Source organism: Sminthopsis crassicaudata, chromosome 4 (assembly GCF_048593235.1).
Source record: "Sminthopsis crassicaudata isolate SCR6 chromosome 4, ASM4859323v1, whole genome shotgun sequence".
Classification (NCBI taxonomy): Eukaryota; Metazoa; Chordata; class Mammalia; order Dasyuromorphia; family Dasyuridae; genus Sminthopsis; species Sminthopsis crassicaudata.
This window is the reverse complement of record NC_133620.1, coordinates 72,130,737-72,145,714: the sequence shown is the minus strand read 5'-3', so window position 1 is coordinate 72,145,714 and position 14,978 is coordinate 72,130,737. Positions and strand designations below refer to the sequence as shown.

At 39.8% G+C, this 14,978-nt stretch overlaps 1 protein-coding gene across 1 annotated transcript in view; it reads right to left on the bottom strand.

The window, feature by feature from the left end:
* Positions 1 to 686: 686 nt before the first annotated feature.
* Positions 687 to 14,978, bottom strand: part of LAMC1 (laminin subunit gamma 1) — a 137,702-nt gene continuing 123,410 nt past the window's right edge. Inside the window, 7 exon segments of the mRNA XM_074308550.1 lie at positions 687 to 3,780; positions 5,579 to 5,678; positions 10,282 to 10,440; positions 11,068 to 11,267; positions 11,672 to 11,786; positions 11,884 to 12,033; positions 14,544 to 14,688. Coding sequence (XP_074164651.1) covers positions 3,524 to 3,780; positions 5,579 to 5,678; positions 10,282 to 10,440; positions 11,068 to 11,267; positions 11,672 to 11,786; positions 11,884 to 12,033; positions 14,544 to 14,688 — 1,126 coding nt within the window. The 3' untranslated portion in view covers positions 687 to 3,523.

The following is a 14,978-nucleotide window of genomic DNA, read 5'->3' as shown; positions in this document are numbered from 1 at the left end:
CTTATGGAAATTTCCACAAAGAAAGCTTTAGAGGGCACTACTTACCCATTTACTAATAGATGCCCTTTCATTTAAGTTATGTTGGAACTTGTTTCTTCTGGAGAAACATGCTAGCCAGTTATTCTGTCAGAGCATGATATATGAGTATTGCATACAGATGAAATGTGTGACAAATGGAAAAATCACTATGACAACTTAATGAGCCCTTTAATTTTAAAAGTTTTCCCTAACCCTGAAATCTCTTTTAATCTTTATCACTGGAAGACATACCCTACTTTACTCTCGTAACATAGAGCTAACCTTGTAATCAGAAGAAAACTGAATTCAAAATCTGTCTGTGATACTTTCTAGTTCTATCACCATATGGACAAGTCAATTCTTTTGACATCTGTTTCCTCATATGTAAAAAGGAGACAACTCTAGTACTTATCTTACAAAATTGTATTAAGAATCAAATACTATATGTAAAGTACTTAAAATGCTATCATGTTTCAGTTAACATGGAACTCACTGTCAAGTCCCCAGAGAAGATAAAGCCACTTTGGAATCACTCTTCCAGAAAATCAACATCTACATTAATAAGATTTATTTACTCTTTATTGTTTACCACTTTCAAAATTTTTTTACTACTATGACAAAGTTCCTCTCTTTCTTCCTGCAAAGTGATACTCAGACAACACCAAATATATGAGGGGTTACAAATATTCAGACTTTATTATAAATAAAAATACTGTTTTATACATAAAAAAACGCCAAGTGTTGCATTTTGTTCACCTCCCCAGACAGCAAGACTGCAGAGATTAAGGCGAGCAGCTCAAGTGAAGGCACGTAAAAAAGGCCACAGTCAAGATCAAAAAGGAGCAAATTCCAGGCAAAAAATAGCTGTGTTCATATATTCCCCATGACAGCCACTTTGTCAATGCCATTATATAAAGGACAGATAGCTCTACAATGTAATAATGGCTGTAATGCAGGGAAGTAATTGAAGGACTTTGTTAGAAAGAATCTTTATTTAAAAAATAAAATTCTGTTTAAAAAACAACAACAACAACAACAACACACCACCACAGAGTTGAGGAAAGGAAAAACAGAAAGCTAATTGTCCCTGACCTTGGCCCAAGACTGGCTGGTGTGCACCTGGTAGAAGGGAGGGGGGGAATCTGATGCTGGCAGATTCTTTTGTCTCTTCCTGCAGCCTTGACCAGGAGATGAGTGCTAAGATATGACCACCTTACTACAAAAGCTAGTCAAGAAATACTGATGTGAAAACTTGGCGTTAAAAAAAACCAGCGAGTTTTATGGCAGCAAGAGGAGGCTGGGAGATGCAAAGGGGTCAAAGGGCAGAGGAATGCCAAGTCACAGAATTTTTGGTAAACTCTAGCTTGCCCTAGGGGATAGTGGGGGGAGAGGCGTATTCAGACTAAGCGTCCTCCCCCATCTACCCTCCTATAGCACTGTCCCTGATGCCTCTCACATTTCACAGGTACCCACACAGGGATGATATCCAGGAAATGCACTTCTACCTGGATCCATGATGGTGCTGCAGACGCTGGGAGCTGCACCCCTTATGCACTGCTATTGCATAACAGACACAAAGAAATAACATGTAGGGTGACACAGTATTTGAGGGGTAGGATGTCTAAGGGGCTCTTATCTGCAGAGACTGTGTTTAGGTAAACAACATCTATCAATACTATAGACTACAAATACTGCAAACACAAGGCAATGGGCACAAAGGAGGGCAATGGAGGGGAGAACCTAATTTAGAGGAATTAGAAGTGGAAGAAATAGCAAGAGGCATGAGAAAGTATGATGCAAATTGTGCTGGTTAAAAGGAAATATGAAGGGAAGAGGAGAACAGACATGTATATTCTGGAAACCGGACAAGTATATTTACATAAATTTCTTAATCTATAATTATGATAAACAAAACAAACAAAAAAACATTCACACAAAAATATAAATTTGAAATAATTAATAGCACCAGTGTGTCAGATAATAGTTTCTTCCCCGCTACGCAAAGTACAAAGTTGCATAGTGTTAAAGGCTATATATGAATCTTCAAAGGCAACGAGTGGGGGGAGGGGGTGGTAAGAAGAAAGCCACTGTACTGTGAACTATGGAGAAAATTTATAGGTTGAGGAAAAAAAAGTTGAAAAGCCTATTAGGAAACTGACTTCCCTCAATATAAAGGAGAGAGACTTTGCAACAGGTTATAATTATGAGGTGGAGGCTTCTAGGTGATGGTGGCAGCTGTGGGACATACTAAGGATGCGACTGATACGCACAAAGTTTAGACACAAACAGCATATTCTGGTGTGATTTTTGACATGGAAACACCAGAAGAAGACAGGACTAAAGGGTTTAGTATTTCATCTCTCTCCAGGAGAACACAAGGGAACTTGACATAATGCCAAATGAGCAGAACATTTTATCCTTCTGTAAGTGGTATGAATGAAAAGGATTTTTTGAAACCAAGAATTTCATGGCCAATTATTCTGCCTAATAATTTAATGCTACCTCCAAGACTATTACATAGCCCCCCCCTCAAATATGGTTAAATATTGACTTGATTATTTTTCTCAAAAACAAAAAAAATCCCAAAACTTTAGTGGTTATTTCATTCTTGCATAAAATCTCTCTATATTAATTCCACATACAGGGATGCAAATCTTTTGGTGAATGCAAAACAGGTCCCTATCTTGCAAGCTGCCAGCCCAGAGAACTACTTAATACCCAAAGATTTGGGAAATGGTTCACTTTTCAGGCCATGAGTGGCTTTTGAGGAAAACTTTAAGCCCACTTCTTCTGTCCTGGGGCCTGCTATACAATATTATAAATAATAGTGTTTTTTAATCAGCAGGTGGCTCAGGGTATTGCACTCAGATCAGATGGTAAAACATTTGGTAGACTGCTACCAAAGTTCTAACTGGACACTACTTTTGGCACAGGGATGTTTATTTCCTTTACAATTCTGCTGAACAAGGGTAGGGCTCCAGAGAATCATTTCTTTCCCTGGAAGTGGGGCTATCCTGGCCTTTCCACTGCTACTTTAGTAGCCACTTTGTTTCCTTCATTAAAAAAAAAAATGAAGAGATCTGACTAGAGCTGAGGAGGATCTTTTAGGTGGCAAAGAGAGAAGCAAGAGAATGTGCTTCTTGTGCCCTGTTATACAGTGGTTCACATACAGTTGCATTTATACCACTGTACTGTAATCCAGGACACTTTGTGGCATTGTGCAAATCAAAAAGGGAGAGTGTTGGTAAGGTAAGGTATTTTGGGTAGAAGAGAGAGACTTTATTAAAAGAAAACCCTTTGATGCCCAAAATAGAAGTTTAATTTGCCTCTCTTTGAACTTTGCAACTTTTCCTGGTTCATAAAGAACAGTGACTGAGAGCAGCGGAGAGTTGGGGTCTGAAAAAGGTCCTCTAGGTGTGAAGGCGCTCCATAGCCTCACCATCACTCCACCAGTCACTGCGGGAGGGCGGGCCTCTCCCCACCCCCCAGCCCTGCTGACAAGCCTTTAGGGTTTCTCAATGGAGGGGGTATTGAAGCAGCCTGAGGGCAAGCTCCTCTTGATGTCTTCAAGGTTGCGAATGTCTTTCATGATTTCCTCAATATCTCTGTTGTAGTCCACAATGGCAGCCTCCTGTTTCTTGGCTTCATTCTCCAGATCGGATACTTTTCTGTCGAGATCACTGACCTTCATCTCATCTTTGGCTTTGTTCAGGGTGCCTTCGATCTCATTCAGCTTGTTCAGGTCCACAGTGTCCAGTTGTCCTATGGAGTAACAAAATATAGACACTAAAGACTCCACTCCGGGACAAGACAGCACTAGACAGGACAACATGCATGTCCCGAAGCCCTTAACAAAGCAGATGTGAAACCTGAGCCAGGCAGCAGCCACATACAAAATGTGATTCCTAAATAAGGGAGATCGTACAGGGGACACAACAACGTAGGCAAAGTATAAACACAGGCTAACCTGAATCCAACTGGAATGATTCACCACCCACAAGCTTACACTTGTTGGATTGGTTTTGTCTGAGGACACATTCACTTTTGTTTTCTGTAGTCTCTCAAGGCTAATCAAGCACGATTATGTGTTGGTTGTATGCCAGGTTTATTGATAAGGCAACAATGACTCAAAAAGCTCCAGTTTGGGGGAAAGTGTGCTGGACCTCAAATTTTACATGTGAATTTCATAGGTTATTTAATTTTCACATTGGAAAGACAGCTAAATAATATTTAGTATAGTTTACATATATGATTGGCTTGTTATTTTAATGGTCTCCAGGGTAGCACGATAATTTTTAGTCTGTTTCTCACTCCCAAAAGATATTCTCAAGGCAAAGTAGATCCATTCTCAGGGTTATGTTTTAAGAGAATCGGAAGGAGAAGAAGAAAATAAATGACTCCCTGCAAAAGATATCAGTTTAAGAAAGCTGGTGCATTTAAGTTTGATTTAAAATCTAGAGAGAGGGGAAATGGATAGGTTAGTTTTCTATAATAAGCTTAAGTTTTTAGTATTAGTGAAACAGTGGAAACAGCATCCTGGAACAGCTTGTCCCTCTTGCTGGCAACCTAATGACTTCAGCTTCCTAAGGCAAGACTTCAAACACCCCCTAATTTAAGAAAATAGAAGATAAGAAATGAAAAGATAATGGAAGCTTATAAAACTCTCTTATAAGACTCCCTTATAGGTAGAACTACTTTGTAATGACATATTTTGGTAGTTTAATCACTAAATCCACTTGGACAGAGTCCAAGAAAGCTCTGTTTCATAATGAAGTTTGCTTCATCTCAAACAGTATTAAAAATGTTCCAGGATATTAAGACTTTCCTGCAAGCTTTATTTTCCTTTGACCATCTATTTTAATTTGTGTGTGTGTGTGTGTGTGTGTGTGTGTGTGTGTGTGTGATTTTGGACAAGGATGCCAAGTCTAGAACTTTTCTGAAAGGATCCTTTGGTACTGGATCATTCTATACAAAATATTGATGTCAATCACCAGCAAAGATCATTTAAAAAATTTTTTTAAATTGTGAAGGAATGCTAGAGATAACCTAATTCCTTATTGCCAAAATCCTCTTCTCTTACAAATAAAAAAACTGAGACTTACGCAAATTAAGTGACTTAATCAAGATCATATAATTAATTAAATGGCAAATCTATAACAAAAACTTGGTCCTCCTGACTTTCATTTGTGGGCTCTTCTCACTATATATTGTTGTACTAGCAACATGATATGGATATGCCCTTTTTATTAAAGAGATTTGGCTCCAAGTAGGCATCTAATAAAATTCCAGTTTAATAAGGAAGGTATTGATATGGGCAAGATATATAGTTCCTAAGAGAAGCCCCATTGACAGCATACCTATCTACTCCTGACCTTCAAAAAAAGTTCTTAGATGACTGACAGCCTTGTCATGAGGCAATTTAAAGAAACAAAGAGTGAAACTATATATTTAGGACAGCTTGATCAGATAAGCCTATACTATATAATCTGCTTTATGTCAAAAAACCTGGATTCCATATGTATTTTATAGTTTTTGAAATGGTCATACACCTACTACATACCGAGTTGTTCCAAGAGGTCGTTGATGATGGTGAGAAGGCTACTAACGGAGTTCTTGGCCTTTCTTGCATTAATCTCTGCTTCTTGAGCAGCCTGTGAAGCCTGGGGGGAAAAAGTGGGTAAAATATATCACTAACATCAATAGACTTTAATCTCCTTACTTTTTTCTTTTCTCAGTACACAGAAAGACCTTACTTTCTAATTTATACTCTTTCCAAGCTAATATAATTCCAATTTCTCCCTTCAAGAAGATGGGTTCTTTTTAGATCATTCAGTAAGAAGTATTAATCATTAAAATTTATTCCACAATAATATTGTTAAATATGCTGTTCATATAATACTTATACTCTTTGTAGTCACCTTTTAGAGATGAAGATTAGTCCCATCTGTCACCCCTATCAATAAATCAAGATATCTGTAATCCATTCCAGGATGTGGGGGTGAGGGTGGGAAGGTAGGTGGAAAGTAGAGACCAAGGTCTATTGAGGAACAATTTTTTCAAGGATTTATGTGAAAAAACAACTTTTGGACAGAGATATTCTTCAGGATTATCAAAGAAGTCACGCTTGCTAGAACCATATTGTTCTAACTTTTTAAATATTTTCATAATTAAATAAGTCTCTTCATCCCAAATCTCCAAAGAAAATTAAATTAAAATTAAATCATTCATGACACTACTGTTAGAATTCAGAATAAACTTAAAGGTGAATTTATTTGGAAAATCCCATGTAATTTGAATAAATACAATGTACATGACTCACAGGAAACTGATCAAAGAGGAAGCCACTAAAAAAAGAAAAGCAGATGGCTTCACTGATCCAAATAAATGCAGCAAGGTTAGAAATGAGTATTTTCTGAGATATTTGACATGAGGGTTTGATGCTTCACAATAACTTTTTACAGTATTTTTATTTTGAAATTTCTATCATCCAGTTCTTTTTGTAGGACTCCTAATATTCATCAGGGAACAGGCTTAGAAGTTTGCATAACAGAGTATAATTCTATTGTTTTCAATTTAGGGTTAGCACAAGAAAACATTCCAAAATAAAGGGTTTACAAAGATATAGTTTTAGTCCTTCTTCCCCCAAGTTTTAGCAGATGTCCTAAATCAGCATGTTCTATTTTCACCAAACTTAAGGTTTCTGAGACTTTTAAAATTTTACTTTACCATTAAATCTAAAGCTCTACTTACATTCTCTGTCATCCTTATGATGAACCTTAGTTCAGATAACCAAGGATGTTTTCTAATGATTCATTTTTAGAATTTTTCATTTGATAGCTACTAAATTTTAATTAAATAAAGGAAGGGAACTGTTTTACCTTTTAGTTAGTAAGTGAAAGCATGAACAACTTGAAAAAAACTAGTTAAGACTCAAAGCTAATAAACTCCTGATGTCAAGAACCAGGCTAAACTGTAATTAATTAGGAAATGTTTAACAAAATAAATGAAAATGCAACAGAGAAAATGCTACTTTTATTTTCTAAGTCACTAAGTAGCCTGTATGAATCAATTTCTATTTGAGTTTGACATTACTATTCTAAAAGATTTGTAATTTTAATTCTAAGGCAAAAGTATTTGTGCTTGAGTATGTTTTATTTCAATAATTCCTTAAAATTAATGGGAAAAGACTGCATAAAACAAATTTAGCTACCTTCTCTAGGGGGTATTTTGCCATTGAAGAAAAAAACAACAGTTTAGAAAATTACCATCGGAGCAACATTTCTGTATATCTAGGTAAATATTTGAAAATACTGAGTGCTCTAGCAGCACTTTATTTCTACAGACAGTCCTTTCTGCATTTTCACCATGAGTATGGGGCAAACTATATGCCAACTTTAATTTTCAAGTTTCCAATTTTTAAGATCTATTTCCCCATGTGATATGATTGGGGCAATAAAAGTCCAATATAGACTCTTAGAAACATAAGTGTTTCTGAAAGGCATTTTGACATTTCAAAGCACCATTCTCTGAAAGAAAAGACATCCACATTGCTTAAAAACTGGAGCTTACATTTATTCAATTGTCCTGAATTTCCCATCGCCATACTCCATCAATATTCTCTGCCAACAAAAGTATTAGTGTTTTATTCTGGATTTTTAATGTGTCTGGATGGATTTTATATAAATTTGGATACTGTCTCTATCTCATTCATGTCTCTCAAAATCTTTTTAGACAAGTATCCAATATATGAGCTATTCCTCTCCCCGTTTTGTTTACTTACAATTTTGATAAATATACCACCTCTAACTTTATCCAAGTCACTGACAAGAATGCAAATAGAACAGAACCCTGTGATATTCCACTAAAAATCACTCCCATACCTGGCAATCAATCTGTTGACATTTATTAAGTAGCTTCTATAAACCAATAACTACGTTAGGCACAGAGAAGATACCAATACAAAGAAAAATAATTCTTAGTCATAAGTCACTAACACTCCAGGGGAGAAACAACCACCAAAAAACTAAAGAGATCAAAGGTTATGAAGTGGAGGTGGATAATCAGAAGAGAGGTATAGAGATGGAAAACGGAGGACTGTGAAGAAAACAGACAGGGCTGTTTTAGCTAGACTGAACAACAGAGGAATGAAGAGGGGTTACTAATAATATTGTATTTAAAAAAAAAAGGCTAAAAGATAGTCTGGAGTCCAGGACTTTAAAATCAGACAAAGGAGTTTATATTTAATCCTAGAGCCAATAGGTCAGATTTATATTTAAGGAAAATCACTTGGCAACTGAGTAGAAGACAGTCTGAGAGTAAGGGGAGACTTGACAATAGGAAGCAATATGAGGAAGTAACTGCAACCATAGAAGCAAGTAGTGTTACAGTATCAACATGATAGCTTGAAGTGGAGGATATGAGGTGGCAGTCAGATGTAAGAGATGTAAAGACATACAAGAAAAGATATGACTGGTTATATGGGGTAACAATGGCCCGTTACTTAAGATCTTAATTCTTTGGGAAAAGTGGTTTATCCATCTGTGGGTGGGATTGTGGAATGTTGACTGTCAAATGCTTCAATACTATCTGGTTACTTTAGGCTCCTGACATTTTTTTAATCTATGTCAGACTGACACAACATTTTTAATGAACTCCCCTGCTGATTTCTAGCGATCCTGGCTTCCAAAGTTATCCCCAAATCAATCCAGCCGAAAAATCTGCCAAAAATTTAGCACCAAAGTTCAATAAGTCTAGGGAGGTACATTACAGACTGCCTCATCCCTCTCATTTCACAGATGAGTAAACTGAAGCTCAAAAGGAATAAGAAAGATCCCTAAGATCTGATATAACAGAGCTAAGATTCTGACTCAGATCATTGATCCAAGTGCTCTGTCTAGTGGACTATGTTGCTTACCAGCACCTTACTTACTCCTCTGAGAAAGACAAAGGAAGACAAAACAAAACAGAATCACAGAAGCAATTCCCTGAGAATAACGTCTTTGCTATTTTTTTCAATTCAGTGGGTTTTGTTAGGCCTCTAAGGGCCCCTTGTGGAAGTGCTATCTTGTCCCCTGGGACAATGTTCTCAATCACAAGAAATCACATCAGGACACAGTATTTCTCCCTCACTACACTCCAAACATGGACATTTAGAGCAGCCTAGTATGTACCAAAATTACAGAATAAACACAACAAGGTCTGTCCAACTGTCTCTCTTCTGAGATCAGAGGACGTATTTCTCGATTCAGTCTATTAAAGAAGGGATTTAAACTAAGTGATTTCTAAGCTTCTTTCTACATTGAATGTTCCTTAATTCTTAAGTTTTTGAGATTTTTTGTCTGAGGCTGGGGTTAAGTGACTTGCCCAGGGTCACACAGCTAGGAAGTGTTGAGTGTCTGAGACCAGATTTGAACTCGGGTCCTCCTGAATTCAGGGCTGGTGCTCTATCCACTGCGCCACCTAGCTGCCCCTCTTAACGTTTTTTTTTTTTTTTACAGCTATTTTTCTCACATAATTTATGTTTCTTTTTAATATTTATATTAAATATAGAGCACATATATGTACATTTTTAAAAAATAGTCAAACTTTAAATTAATAGGATTTCAACTTGAGGCAATACATCTTTTTATGGAAAATAGGAAAAGTAAAAATGGAGTATATAAACACAACTGATTTTTATATTAATAAACAGTGTACTTTTTCCTAGTCGATTATCTCCCATATAAAAACATCTGTATCCTCAGTAATGGGACAGGGAACATCTTTTGAGCTCCCTCAAAGTGCCTGTTTAGAAATGAGCACTTGTATTAGGATGATTTTTATCATCTAAGATCACATATCCTGATCCTGAATTACAAAAAAAGTGCTTCAAAAGCATGAACCTTGGCTTGACAGAGCAAGAAGAATCTCTTTTCTGTCCTTTCTTGAGCTTCATAAACACACGTCTTCTGTTTATAGGATATTACAAGCTGTTCACGTAGCTTCATGAAGGGGAGACTCCTGAAGGTGCGGGTGTAATATTTGCAGTCTGCCCTCTCTTCCTCTTTCCCTCCCCCCTCCCTCCCTCTAGGAGTACCAGCTTTTGGGGGCAGGGCCACAGTAACTATGGGGCTGTGCAGCTCTGAACCGCAAATATCCACCAGGAAGTGATGAGACCCCGTGGCCCTTCCAGCGGCTGGGAGGGCAGAGGCCTGGGCTCCCACTAAGCAGTCCCGTCCTTCTTTGGGGAGTGACCAGGGACAAAGTCCCCCCCAAACCACTCACCATTCCCGCCATCATCATGTCCTGATCCGCGTCATCTTGCTTTTTCTTTAGTTCCTTTTCTGCTTCTTGTAACTGTTTCAGCATGTCGTCCACCTCTTTATCCAAATTTGTAACATCTGCAAAAGTTCTTTCTGCCTCCGCTTTGGTACTGGTCGCGTTCTAGGAGCAACACACAAGTATCACCCTTTTTACTTGATCTAAACCATTTTCTTTCTATTCTTCCTGAGATGGCTAAAATGCACAACTCTCAGACATTTTCTAAATATAATTTACTACGTTATGTTTCACGAAGGGCTTGCGCTCTTTGGAACCCGAGAGATTTAGGCAGACCGGATTTCCTAAGGAATTTGAGGGCAGAGAGGACGGTTTATCTGTCTCACTCCCTGCAGCCAACAAAGGCTCGGATAATTTACCGTTAGATAAACTGATCCGCAGAGCAGAATAAGGGCCGCTCCCAGCCACTTCTGTGTCTTAGCAGTGAAACTAAGCTTCCCAACAAAGAAACTTCAATAAAAAGAAGCGTCCTCACGCATCCCTGACTCCGGACTTGGGTGATGAATAGCACACCACCTCTGGAAGGCACGTGGTAAGAAAGCCCTGTCTCCCTTTCCTCTCACACCACGCCGGGAGGGCGCTGCTGCACTGCAGGTGAGGAACCTAAGGCAGAGGGCGCTAAACGCACTGCTCAGGGTCACGCGGTAAGAACGCATTTTATCAGAAGCCAGACGGCGTGCTTTTTATGACTGGGACAGGCCTGTTAAAGTCCTTTGCTCCGAGTGCCCGCACCTTCTGCACGGCCGCCGCGATCCGCTCCGCCTCGTGGGCCTTGGCTTTGGCCTCCGACGCATCCGAGGCCGCGTTGCCCAGGGCCAGCTGCGCTTCCCGCGTCTTCTCGCTGGCCTCGGCGATCGTGCGGTTAATGGCGGGGATCTTCTTTAGGGCCTCCTCAGCTGCCGTCTTGTTGTCATTGACTCGTCTGTCGAAATCTAAAAGGACATAAGAGTTGCAATCACGGAGGCAACACGGCGCAGTACGTGAGACAAACAGAACACGACTAGGAGCCTAGGAGAGCTTAGAAGATGCCGCAGCGCCCCCCCACGGCGCCTCCGCTTCCTGCTTTTGCCCTTTCATGCCTAAATTAGGCAGTGGGCGGGCCCCTGAGCTGCAGACAGGTATGCGCAGAAGCACCAGGGACAGAGTCACAGTCTCCCTACGTGCGGAAGGGAGAGAGATTGAGAGGGGAAGGGGAGAAAAGGGCGTGTGGCTAGCAGAAGAAATTTAAAATGACAGCGTTCATCTACCAAAACAGGTCCAACTTTAAGCCACGTTCAGCCGGTGGCCCAGTCTAGAAACGCCCCGAATCTCTCGGTTCCAGGGCTTTCTCTTCTACCTTTCAAGTTGTTGAGAATGTCATTGGCTTCCTGCAACGTGTTCTTCCCCTTCTTCGCGGCTTCCTCGGCCAGGGCCTTGGCGGCGTCGGCTCGGGCCAAGAGCTGGTCAGCGGTCTGTGAAGGCACGGGGCCATGAGGACGGCGCAAAGCCCCCTCCCGCGCTCCCGCCGCTCCCCCGCCCCTCGGCAGACGCCGGGTCCCGCGGGCTCACCTGCTGCTCCGCCTTTCCCTTTTCCAGGAGCTCCTTCACCTCAAGCTCCTTGCCTTTCATGTCTTCCCGGAGGTCCTCGTAGTCCCTCAGCTTTTTGTCCATCATCTGCTCTAGGGCCTCTGCTTCTTTCTTTATCTTATTAGCCTCGTTCTTCAAAAAGCAAAGAAAACAACCCACTTATTTTAAAAGGGAAGGAAACTTCTGAAGAGCAGAGCTCAGAAACCCCTAAGGCTCACAGCACAAGTTTACCCGAAATGCGCGTGCGCACATGTGCGCCCTCAGGGCAAGGACAGGTAGACTGAAGACACTTGTACAAGTCTGAGACAGGGAATTAGGAGAAGGCGAAGTGAAGTCATGCGCCACATGGCGCCGTCTCTTTTCATGCAACCAAAAAGCATCCGGGCAGGATTTTTTTTTTAACTAAAATCCTTAGTAGTAGCAGGGGTGTGAATGTTAGTGTTGCTCACTTTAATCAGAGCTGATATATTAAAACACAAATTTACGTACTCTTCTATCCAATTCAGCATGTTATAATGTTGAGGGCGGTAGCCCCTTGGTATTCCTTGTTTGATCTACAACTTCCTTTGGGACTTGGACTTTGATACAAGATCTGGTCAAACTAATCTGGGCTTGTACCCAGCCCCCCACCGGCTCTGAGCTGGCTTGGATAAAGCCCGCCAAAATCTGGCCTTCTAGGAATTAACCTGAGCTCCGCCCATTACTTCTTCAAGCAGATAAAAAGAGCAAAGCTAGAACCATCTTTGGTTCAGAGATTTGAAAGATGCCAGCCAAGATGCTCGCATCAGAGATGCTCTGTCCCCGCCGAAATGTATCTTCTTCTATCTAATGCCTTTTGCTAACCAGACCTTAACCTTGCTTCCAAACCCTGCAATAAACATCTTTTACCCATCTAGGTTTTCGGCCTGTAAATTCATTTACAGGGGACTCTCGCCGCCACTAGACCTGATTTAACTTTGTATCCTTGCGCCGAATCCTAAGGGGATGCAGGGGAGCTCCATGTGACTCCCTGTACCCCGAATCCTGCCACTAGACCTCCCTTAATCCTATTGAGGTATGTACCTCATTATTAGGTATTTATCTCGTGATTTGGTTCAAGTTACCTCATCATTTTTGAGGTTCCCTATTACCTCATCAATAATACATGGCCGTGGGCTAGACAGTTGGGGATAAAAAATAAAAATAACCTGTCTCCCAGGAATCTGTAGTTCACTGGAGAGTGAGAGTGGAACATGACATGCATGAATGTGCAACATATATGAAAATGGGCAAAAGTTGGATAAAGTGCCTTTTGAGGAGGAAGAGAACGATTTTAGCCAAAAGTGGTGGGAAAAGGTGGAAATCAGAAATCTACCCAGAAATGACACCTAAACTAAGCCTTAAAACCAGATAAAGATTATGCAAATCTATAAATCTGCGAGAGGGAAACAGGCTGGGTTGCCAGAACAAACCTTCCATGTCAGTCATGAAATATGTCAAGGTAACTAGCAGAAAGACTGCAGGGTGCCTTTGAGGCTGAGGATTTATTTTTTATTGTCAGGGAATAGGGCATTATTAAAGATGTTTGAGCAGGGAAGTGACTGAGTGATGGACTTGTACCGTGAAGGAGTTTATTGTTCCTTAAATTAGAATAGACTGGAAAGAGAGGATAGGTGCAAGGAGATCAATTAAGAATCTATAGTAGTGGGGCAGACAAGAGTTAATGAAGGCATGAACTGGCATGGTATACATGTTAATGTACAGAAGAGAAGAGAAAGCAAAAGATGTGTGAAAAGAGTTCACAAAACTTGGTAACTAACTGGATACGTGGAACAAGAGAAAGAGAAGAGTCAAGGATTACTTAAACCTTCCAAGCCTGGATGACTTTGATAATAATGATAGAGAATTGCTTTAAAGTCAACAAAAAGGTTTATATGTGTAATTTCATTTGATCCTCAGAACTACCCAGTGAGATAAGTATTAATATTATTCCCATTTTACAGATGAGGAAATTGAGACAGATTAAATGACTCGTCCAAGGTCATATATCTACTAAGTATCTGAGACATAATCTAAAGATCGTTGTACCTGAATCCCAACCCAATAATCTACCTCTGTGCGGGCTTGTTTAAAGGACATTTATAGCTAAAAAAGAAACAGGTAAATTTAGAGAGGGCAGATTTGGTGAGGAAGAGAGGTTTGATTTCAGATATGTTGCAGTAAAGGTGTAGGCAGGACATCCTAGGTGGGCATATAGAGCAAGCCGCTAGAGATATAGGGGACCTATTTGGATAAAAGTATTTTGCTTTTGTAAAAGTTTTGTCACAAAATTAAATGGTTTTTTACTATTCAACAGTAATTATTTAAATGATCAGAAATAGCATTACATTTAAAAATATGATTTAATTTTTAAAATGACTTCAACAAATATTGCTTTTTTCAACAAACTTTGTTTAAGGGAGTGTTAAGTGTGAATGACTTTCTAGAAACAGAGAAACTGCAAAAAGTTATTATTAAATTTGTAATAATAATTGGGCTCAGTTCTTGTAAGGTGTGGCCAATGTGCACAGAGGGTACAAGACAAGAAGATTTCTTATCCCTCAGGGTACTTGATACCCCTGTTCATATATATGTGCATGCACATATGCATATAGACTCCATACCTCAAGGGCCACAGAATCCACAGGTGTCAGCTGGGCAACACTAGCATAAATCTCGACAGCTTTGTCTCCAGCTCGTTTTGCTTCTTCATGCACTCGGGTAGCCTGCTTTTCCAGATCTCGGGAGAGGTTTTTCGCTTGTTCATATCTAAGGAACAAAAAAAACAAAATTTAACTAATAATTGGCACTCTTAAGAGTCTCTGTAATACAATCAACCTACAAACGTTAATTGCCTTCTCCTAGTTAGGTCCTGTACAAAAGTGAAAAGGGCCCCACCTCTTTAAATTAAAGCTGGAGTTTGCCCTCTACTACTAAGTGGAGGGTAGAGGTAAAAAGACAATGTGTTGAGATAAGTACACATGGGGATAGGGACAGACACAGGATTTCACTGGAACAGGTAATTTGCAGGTGAGGGAATTCCCTCTTCCAAAGCCAAT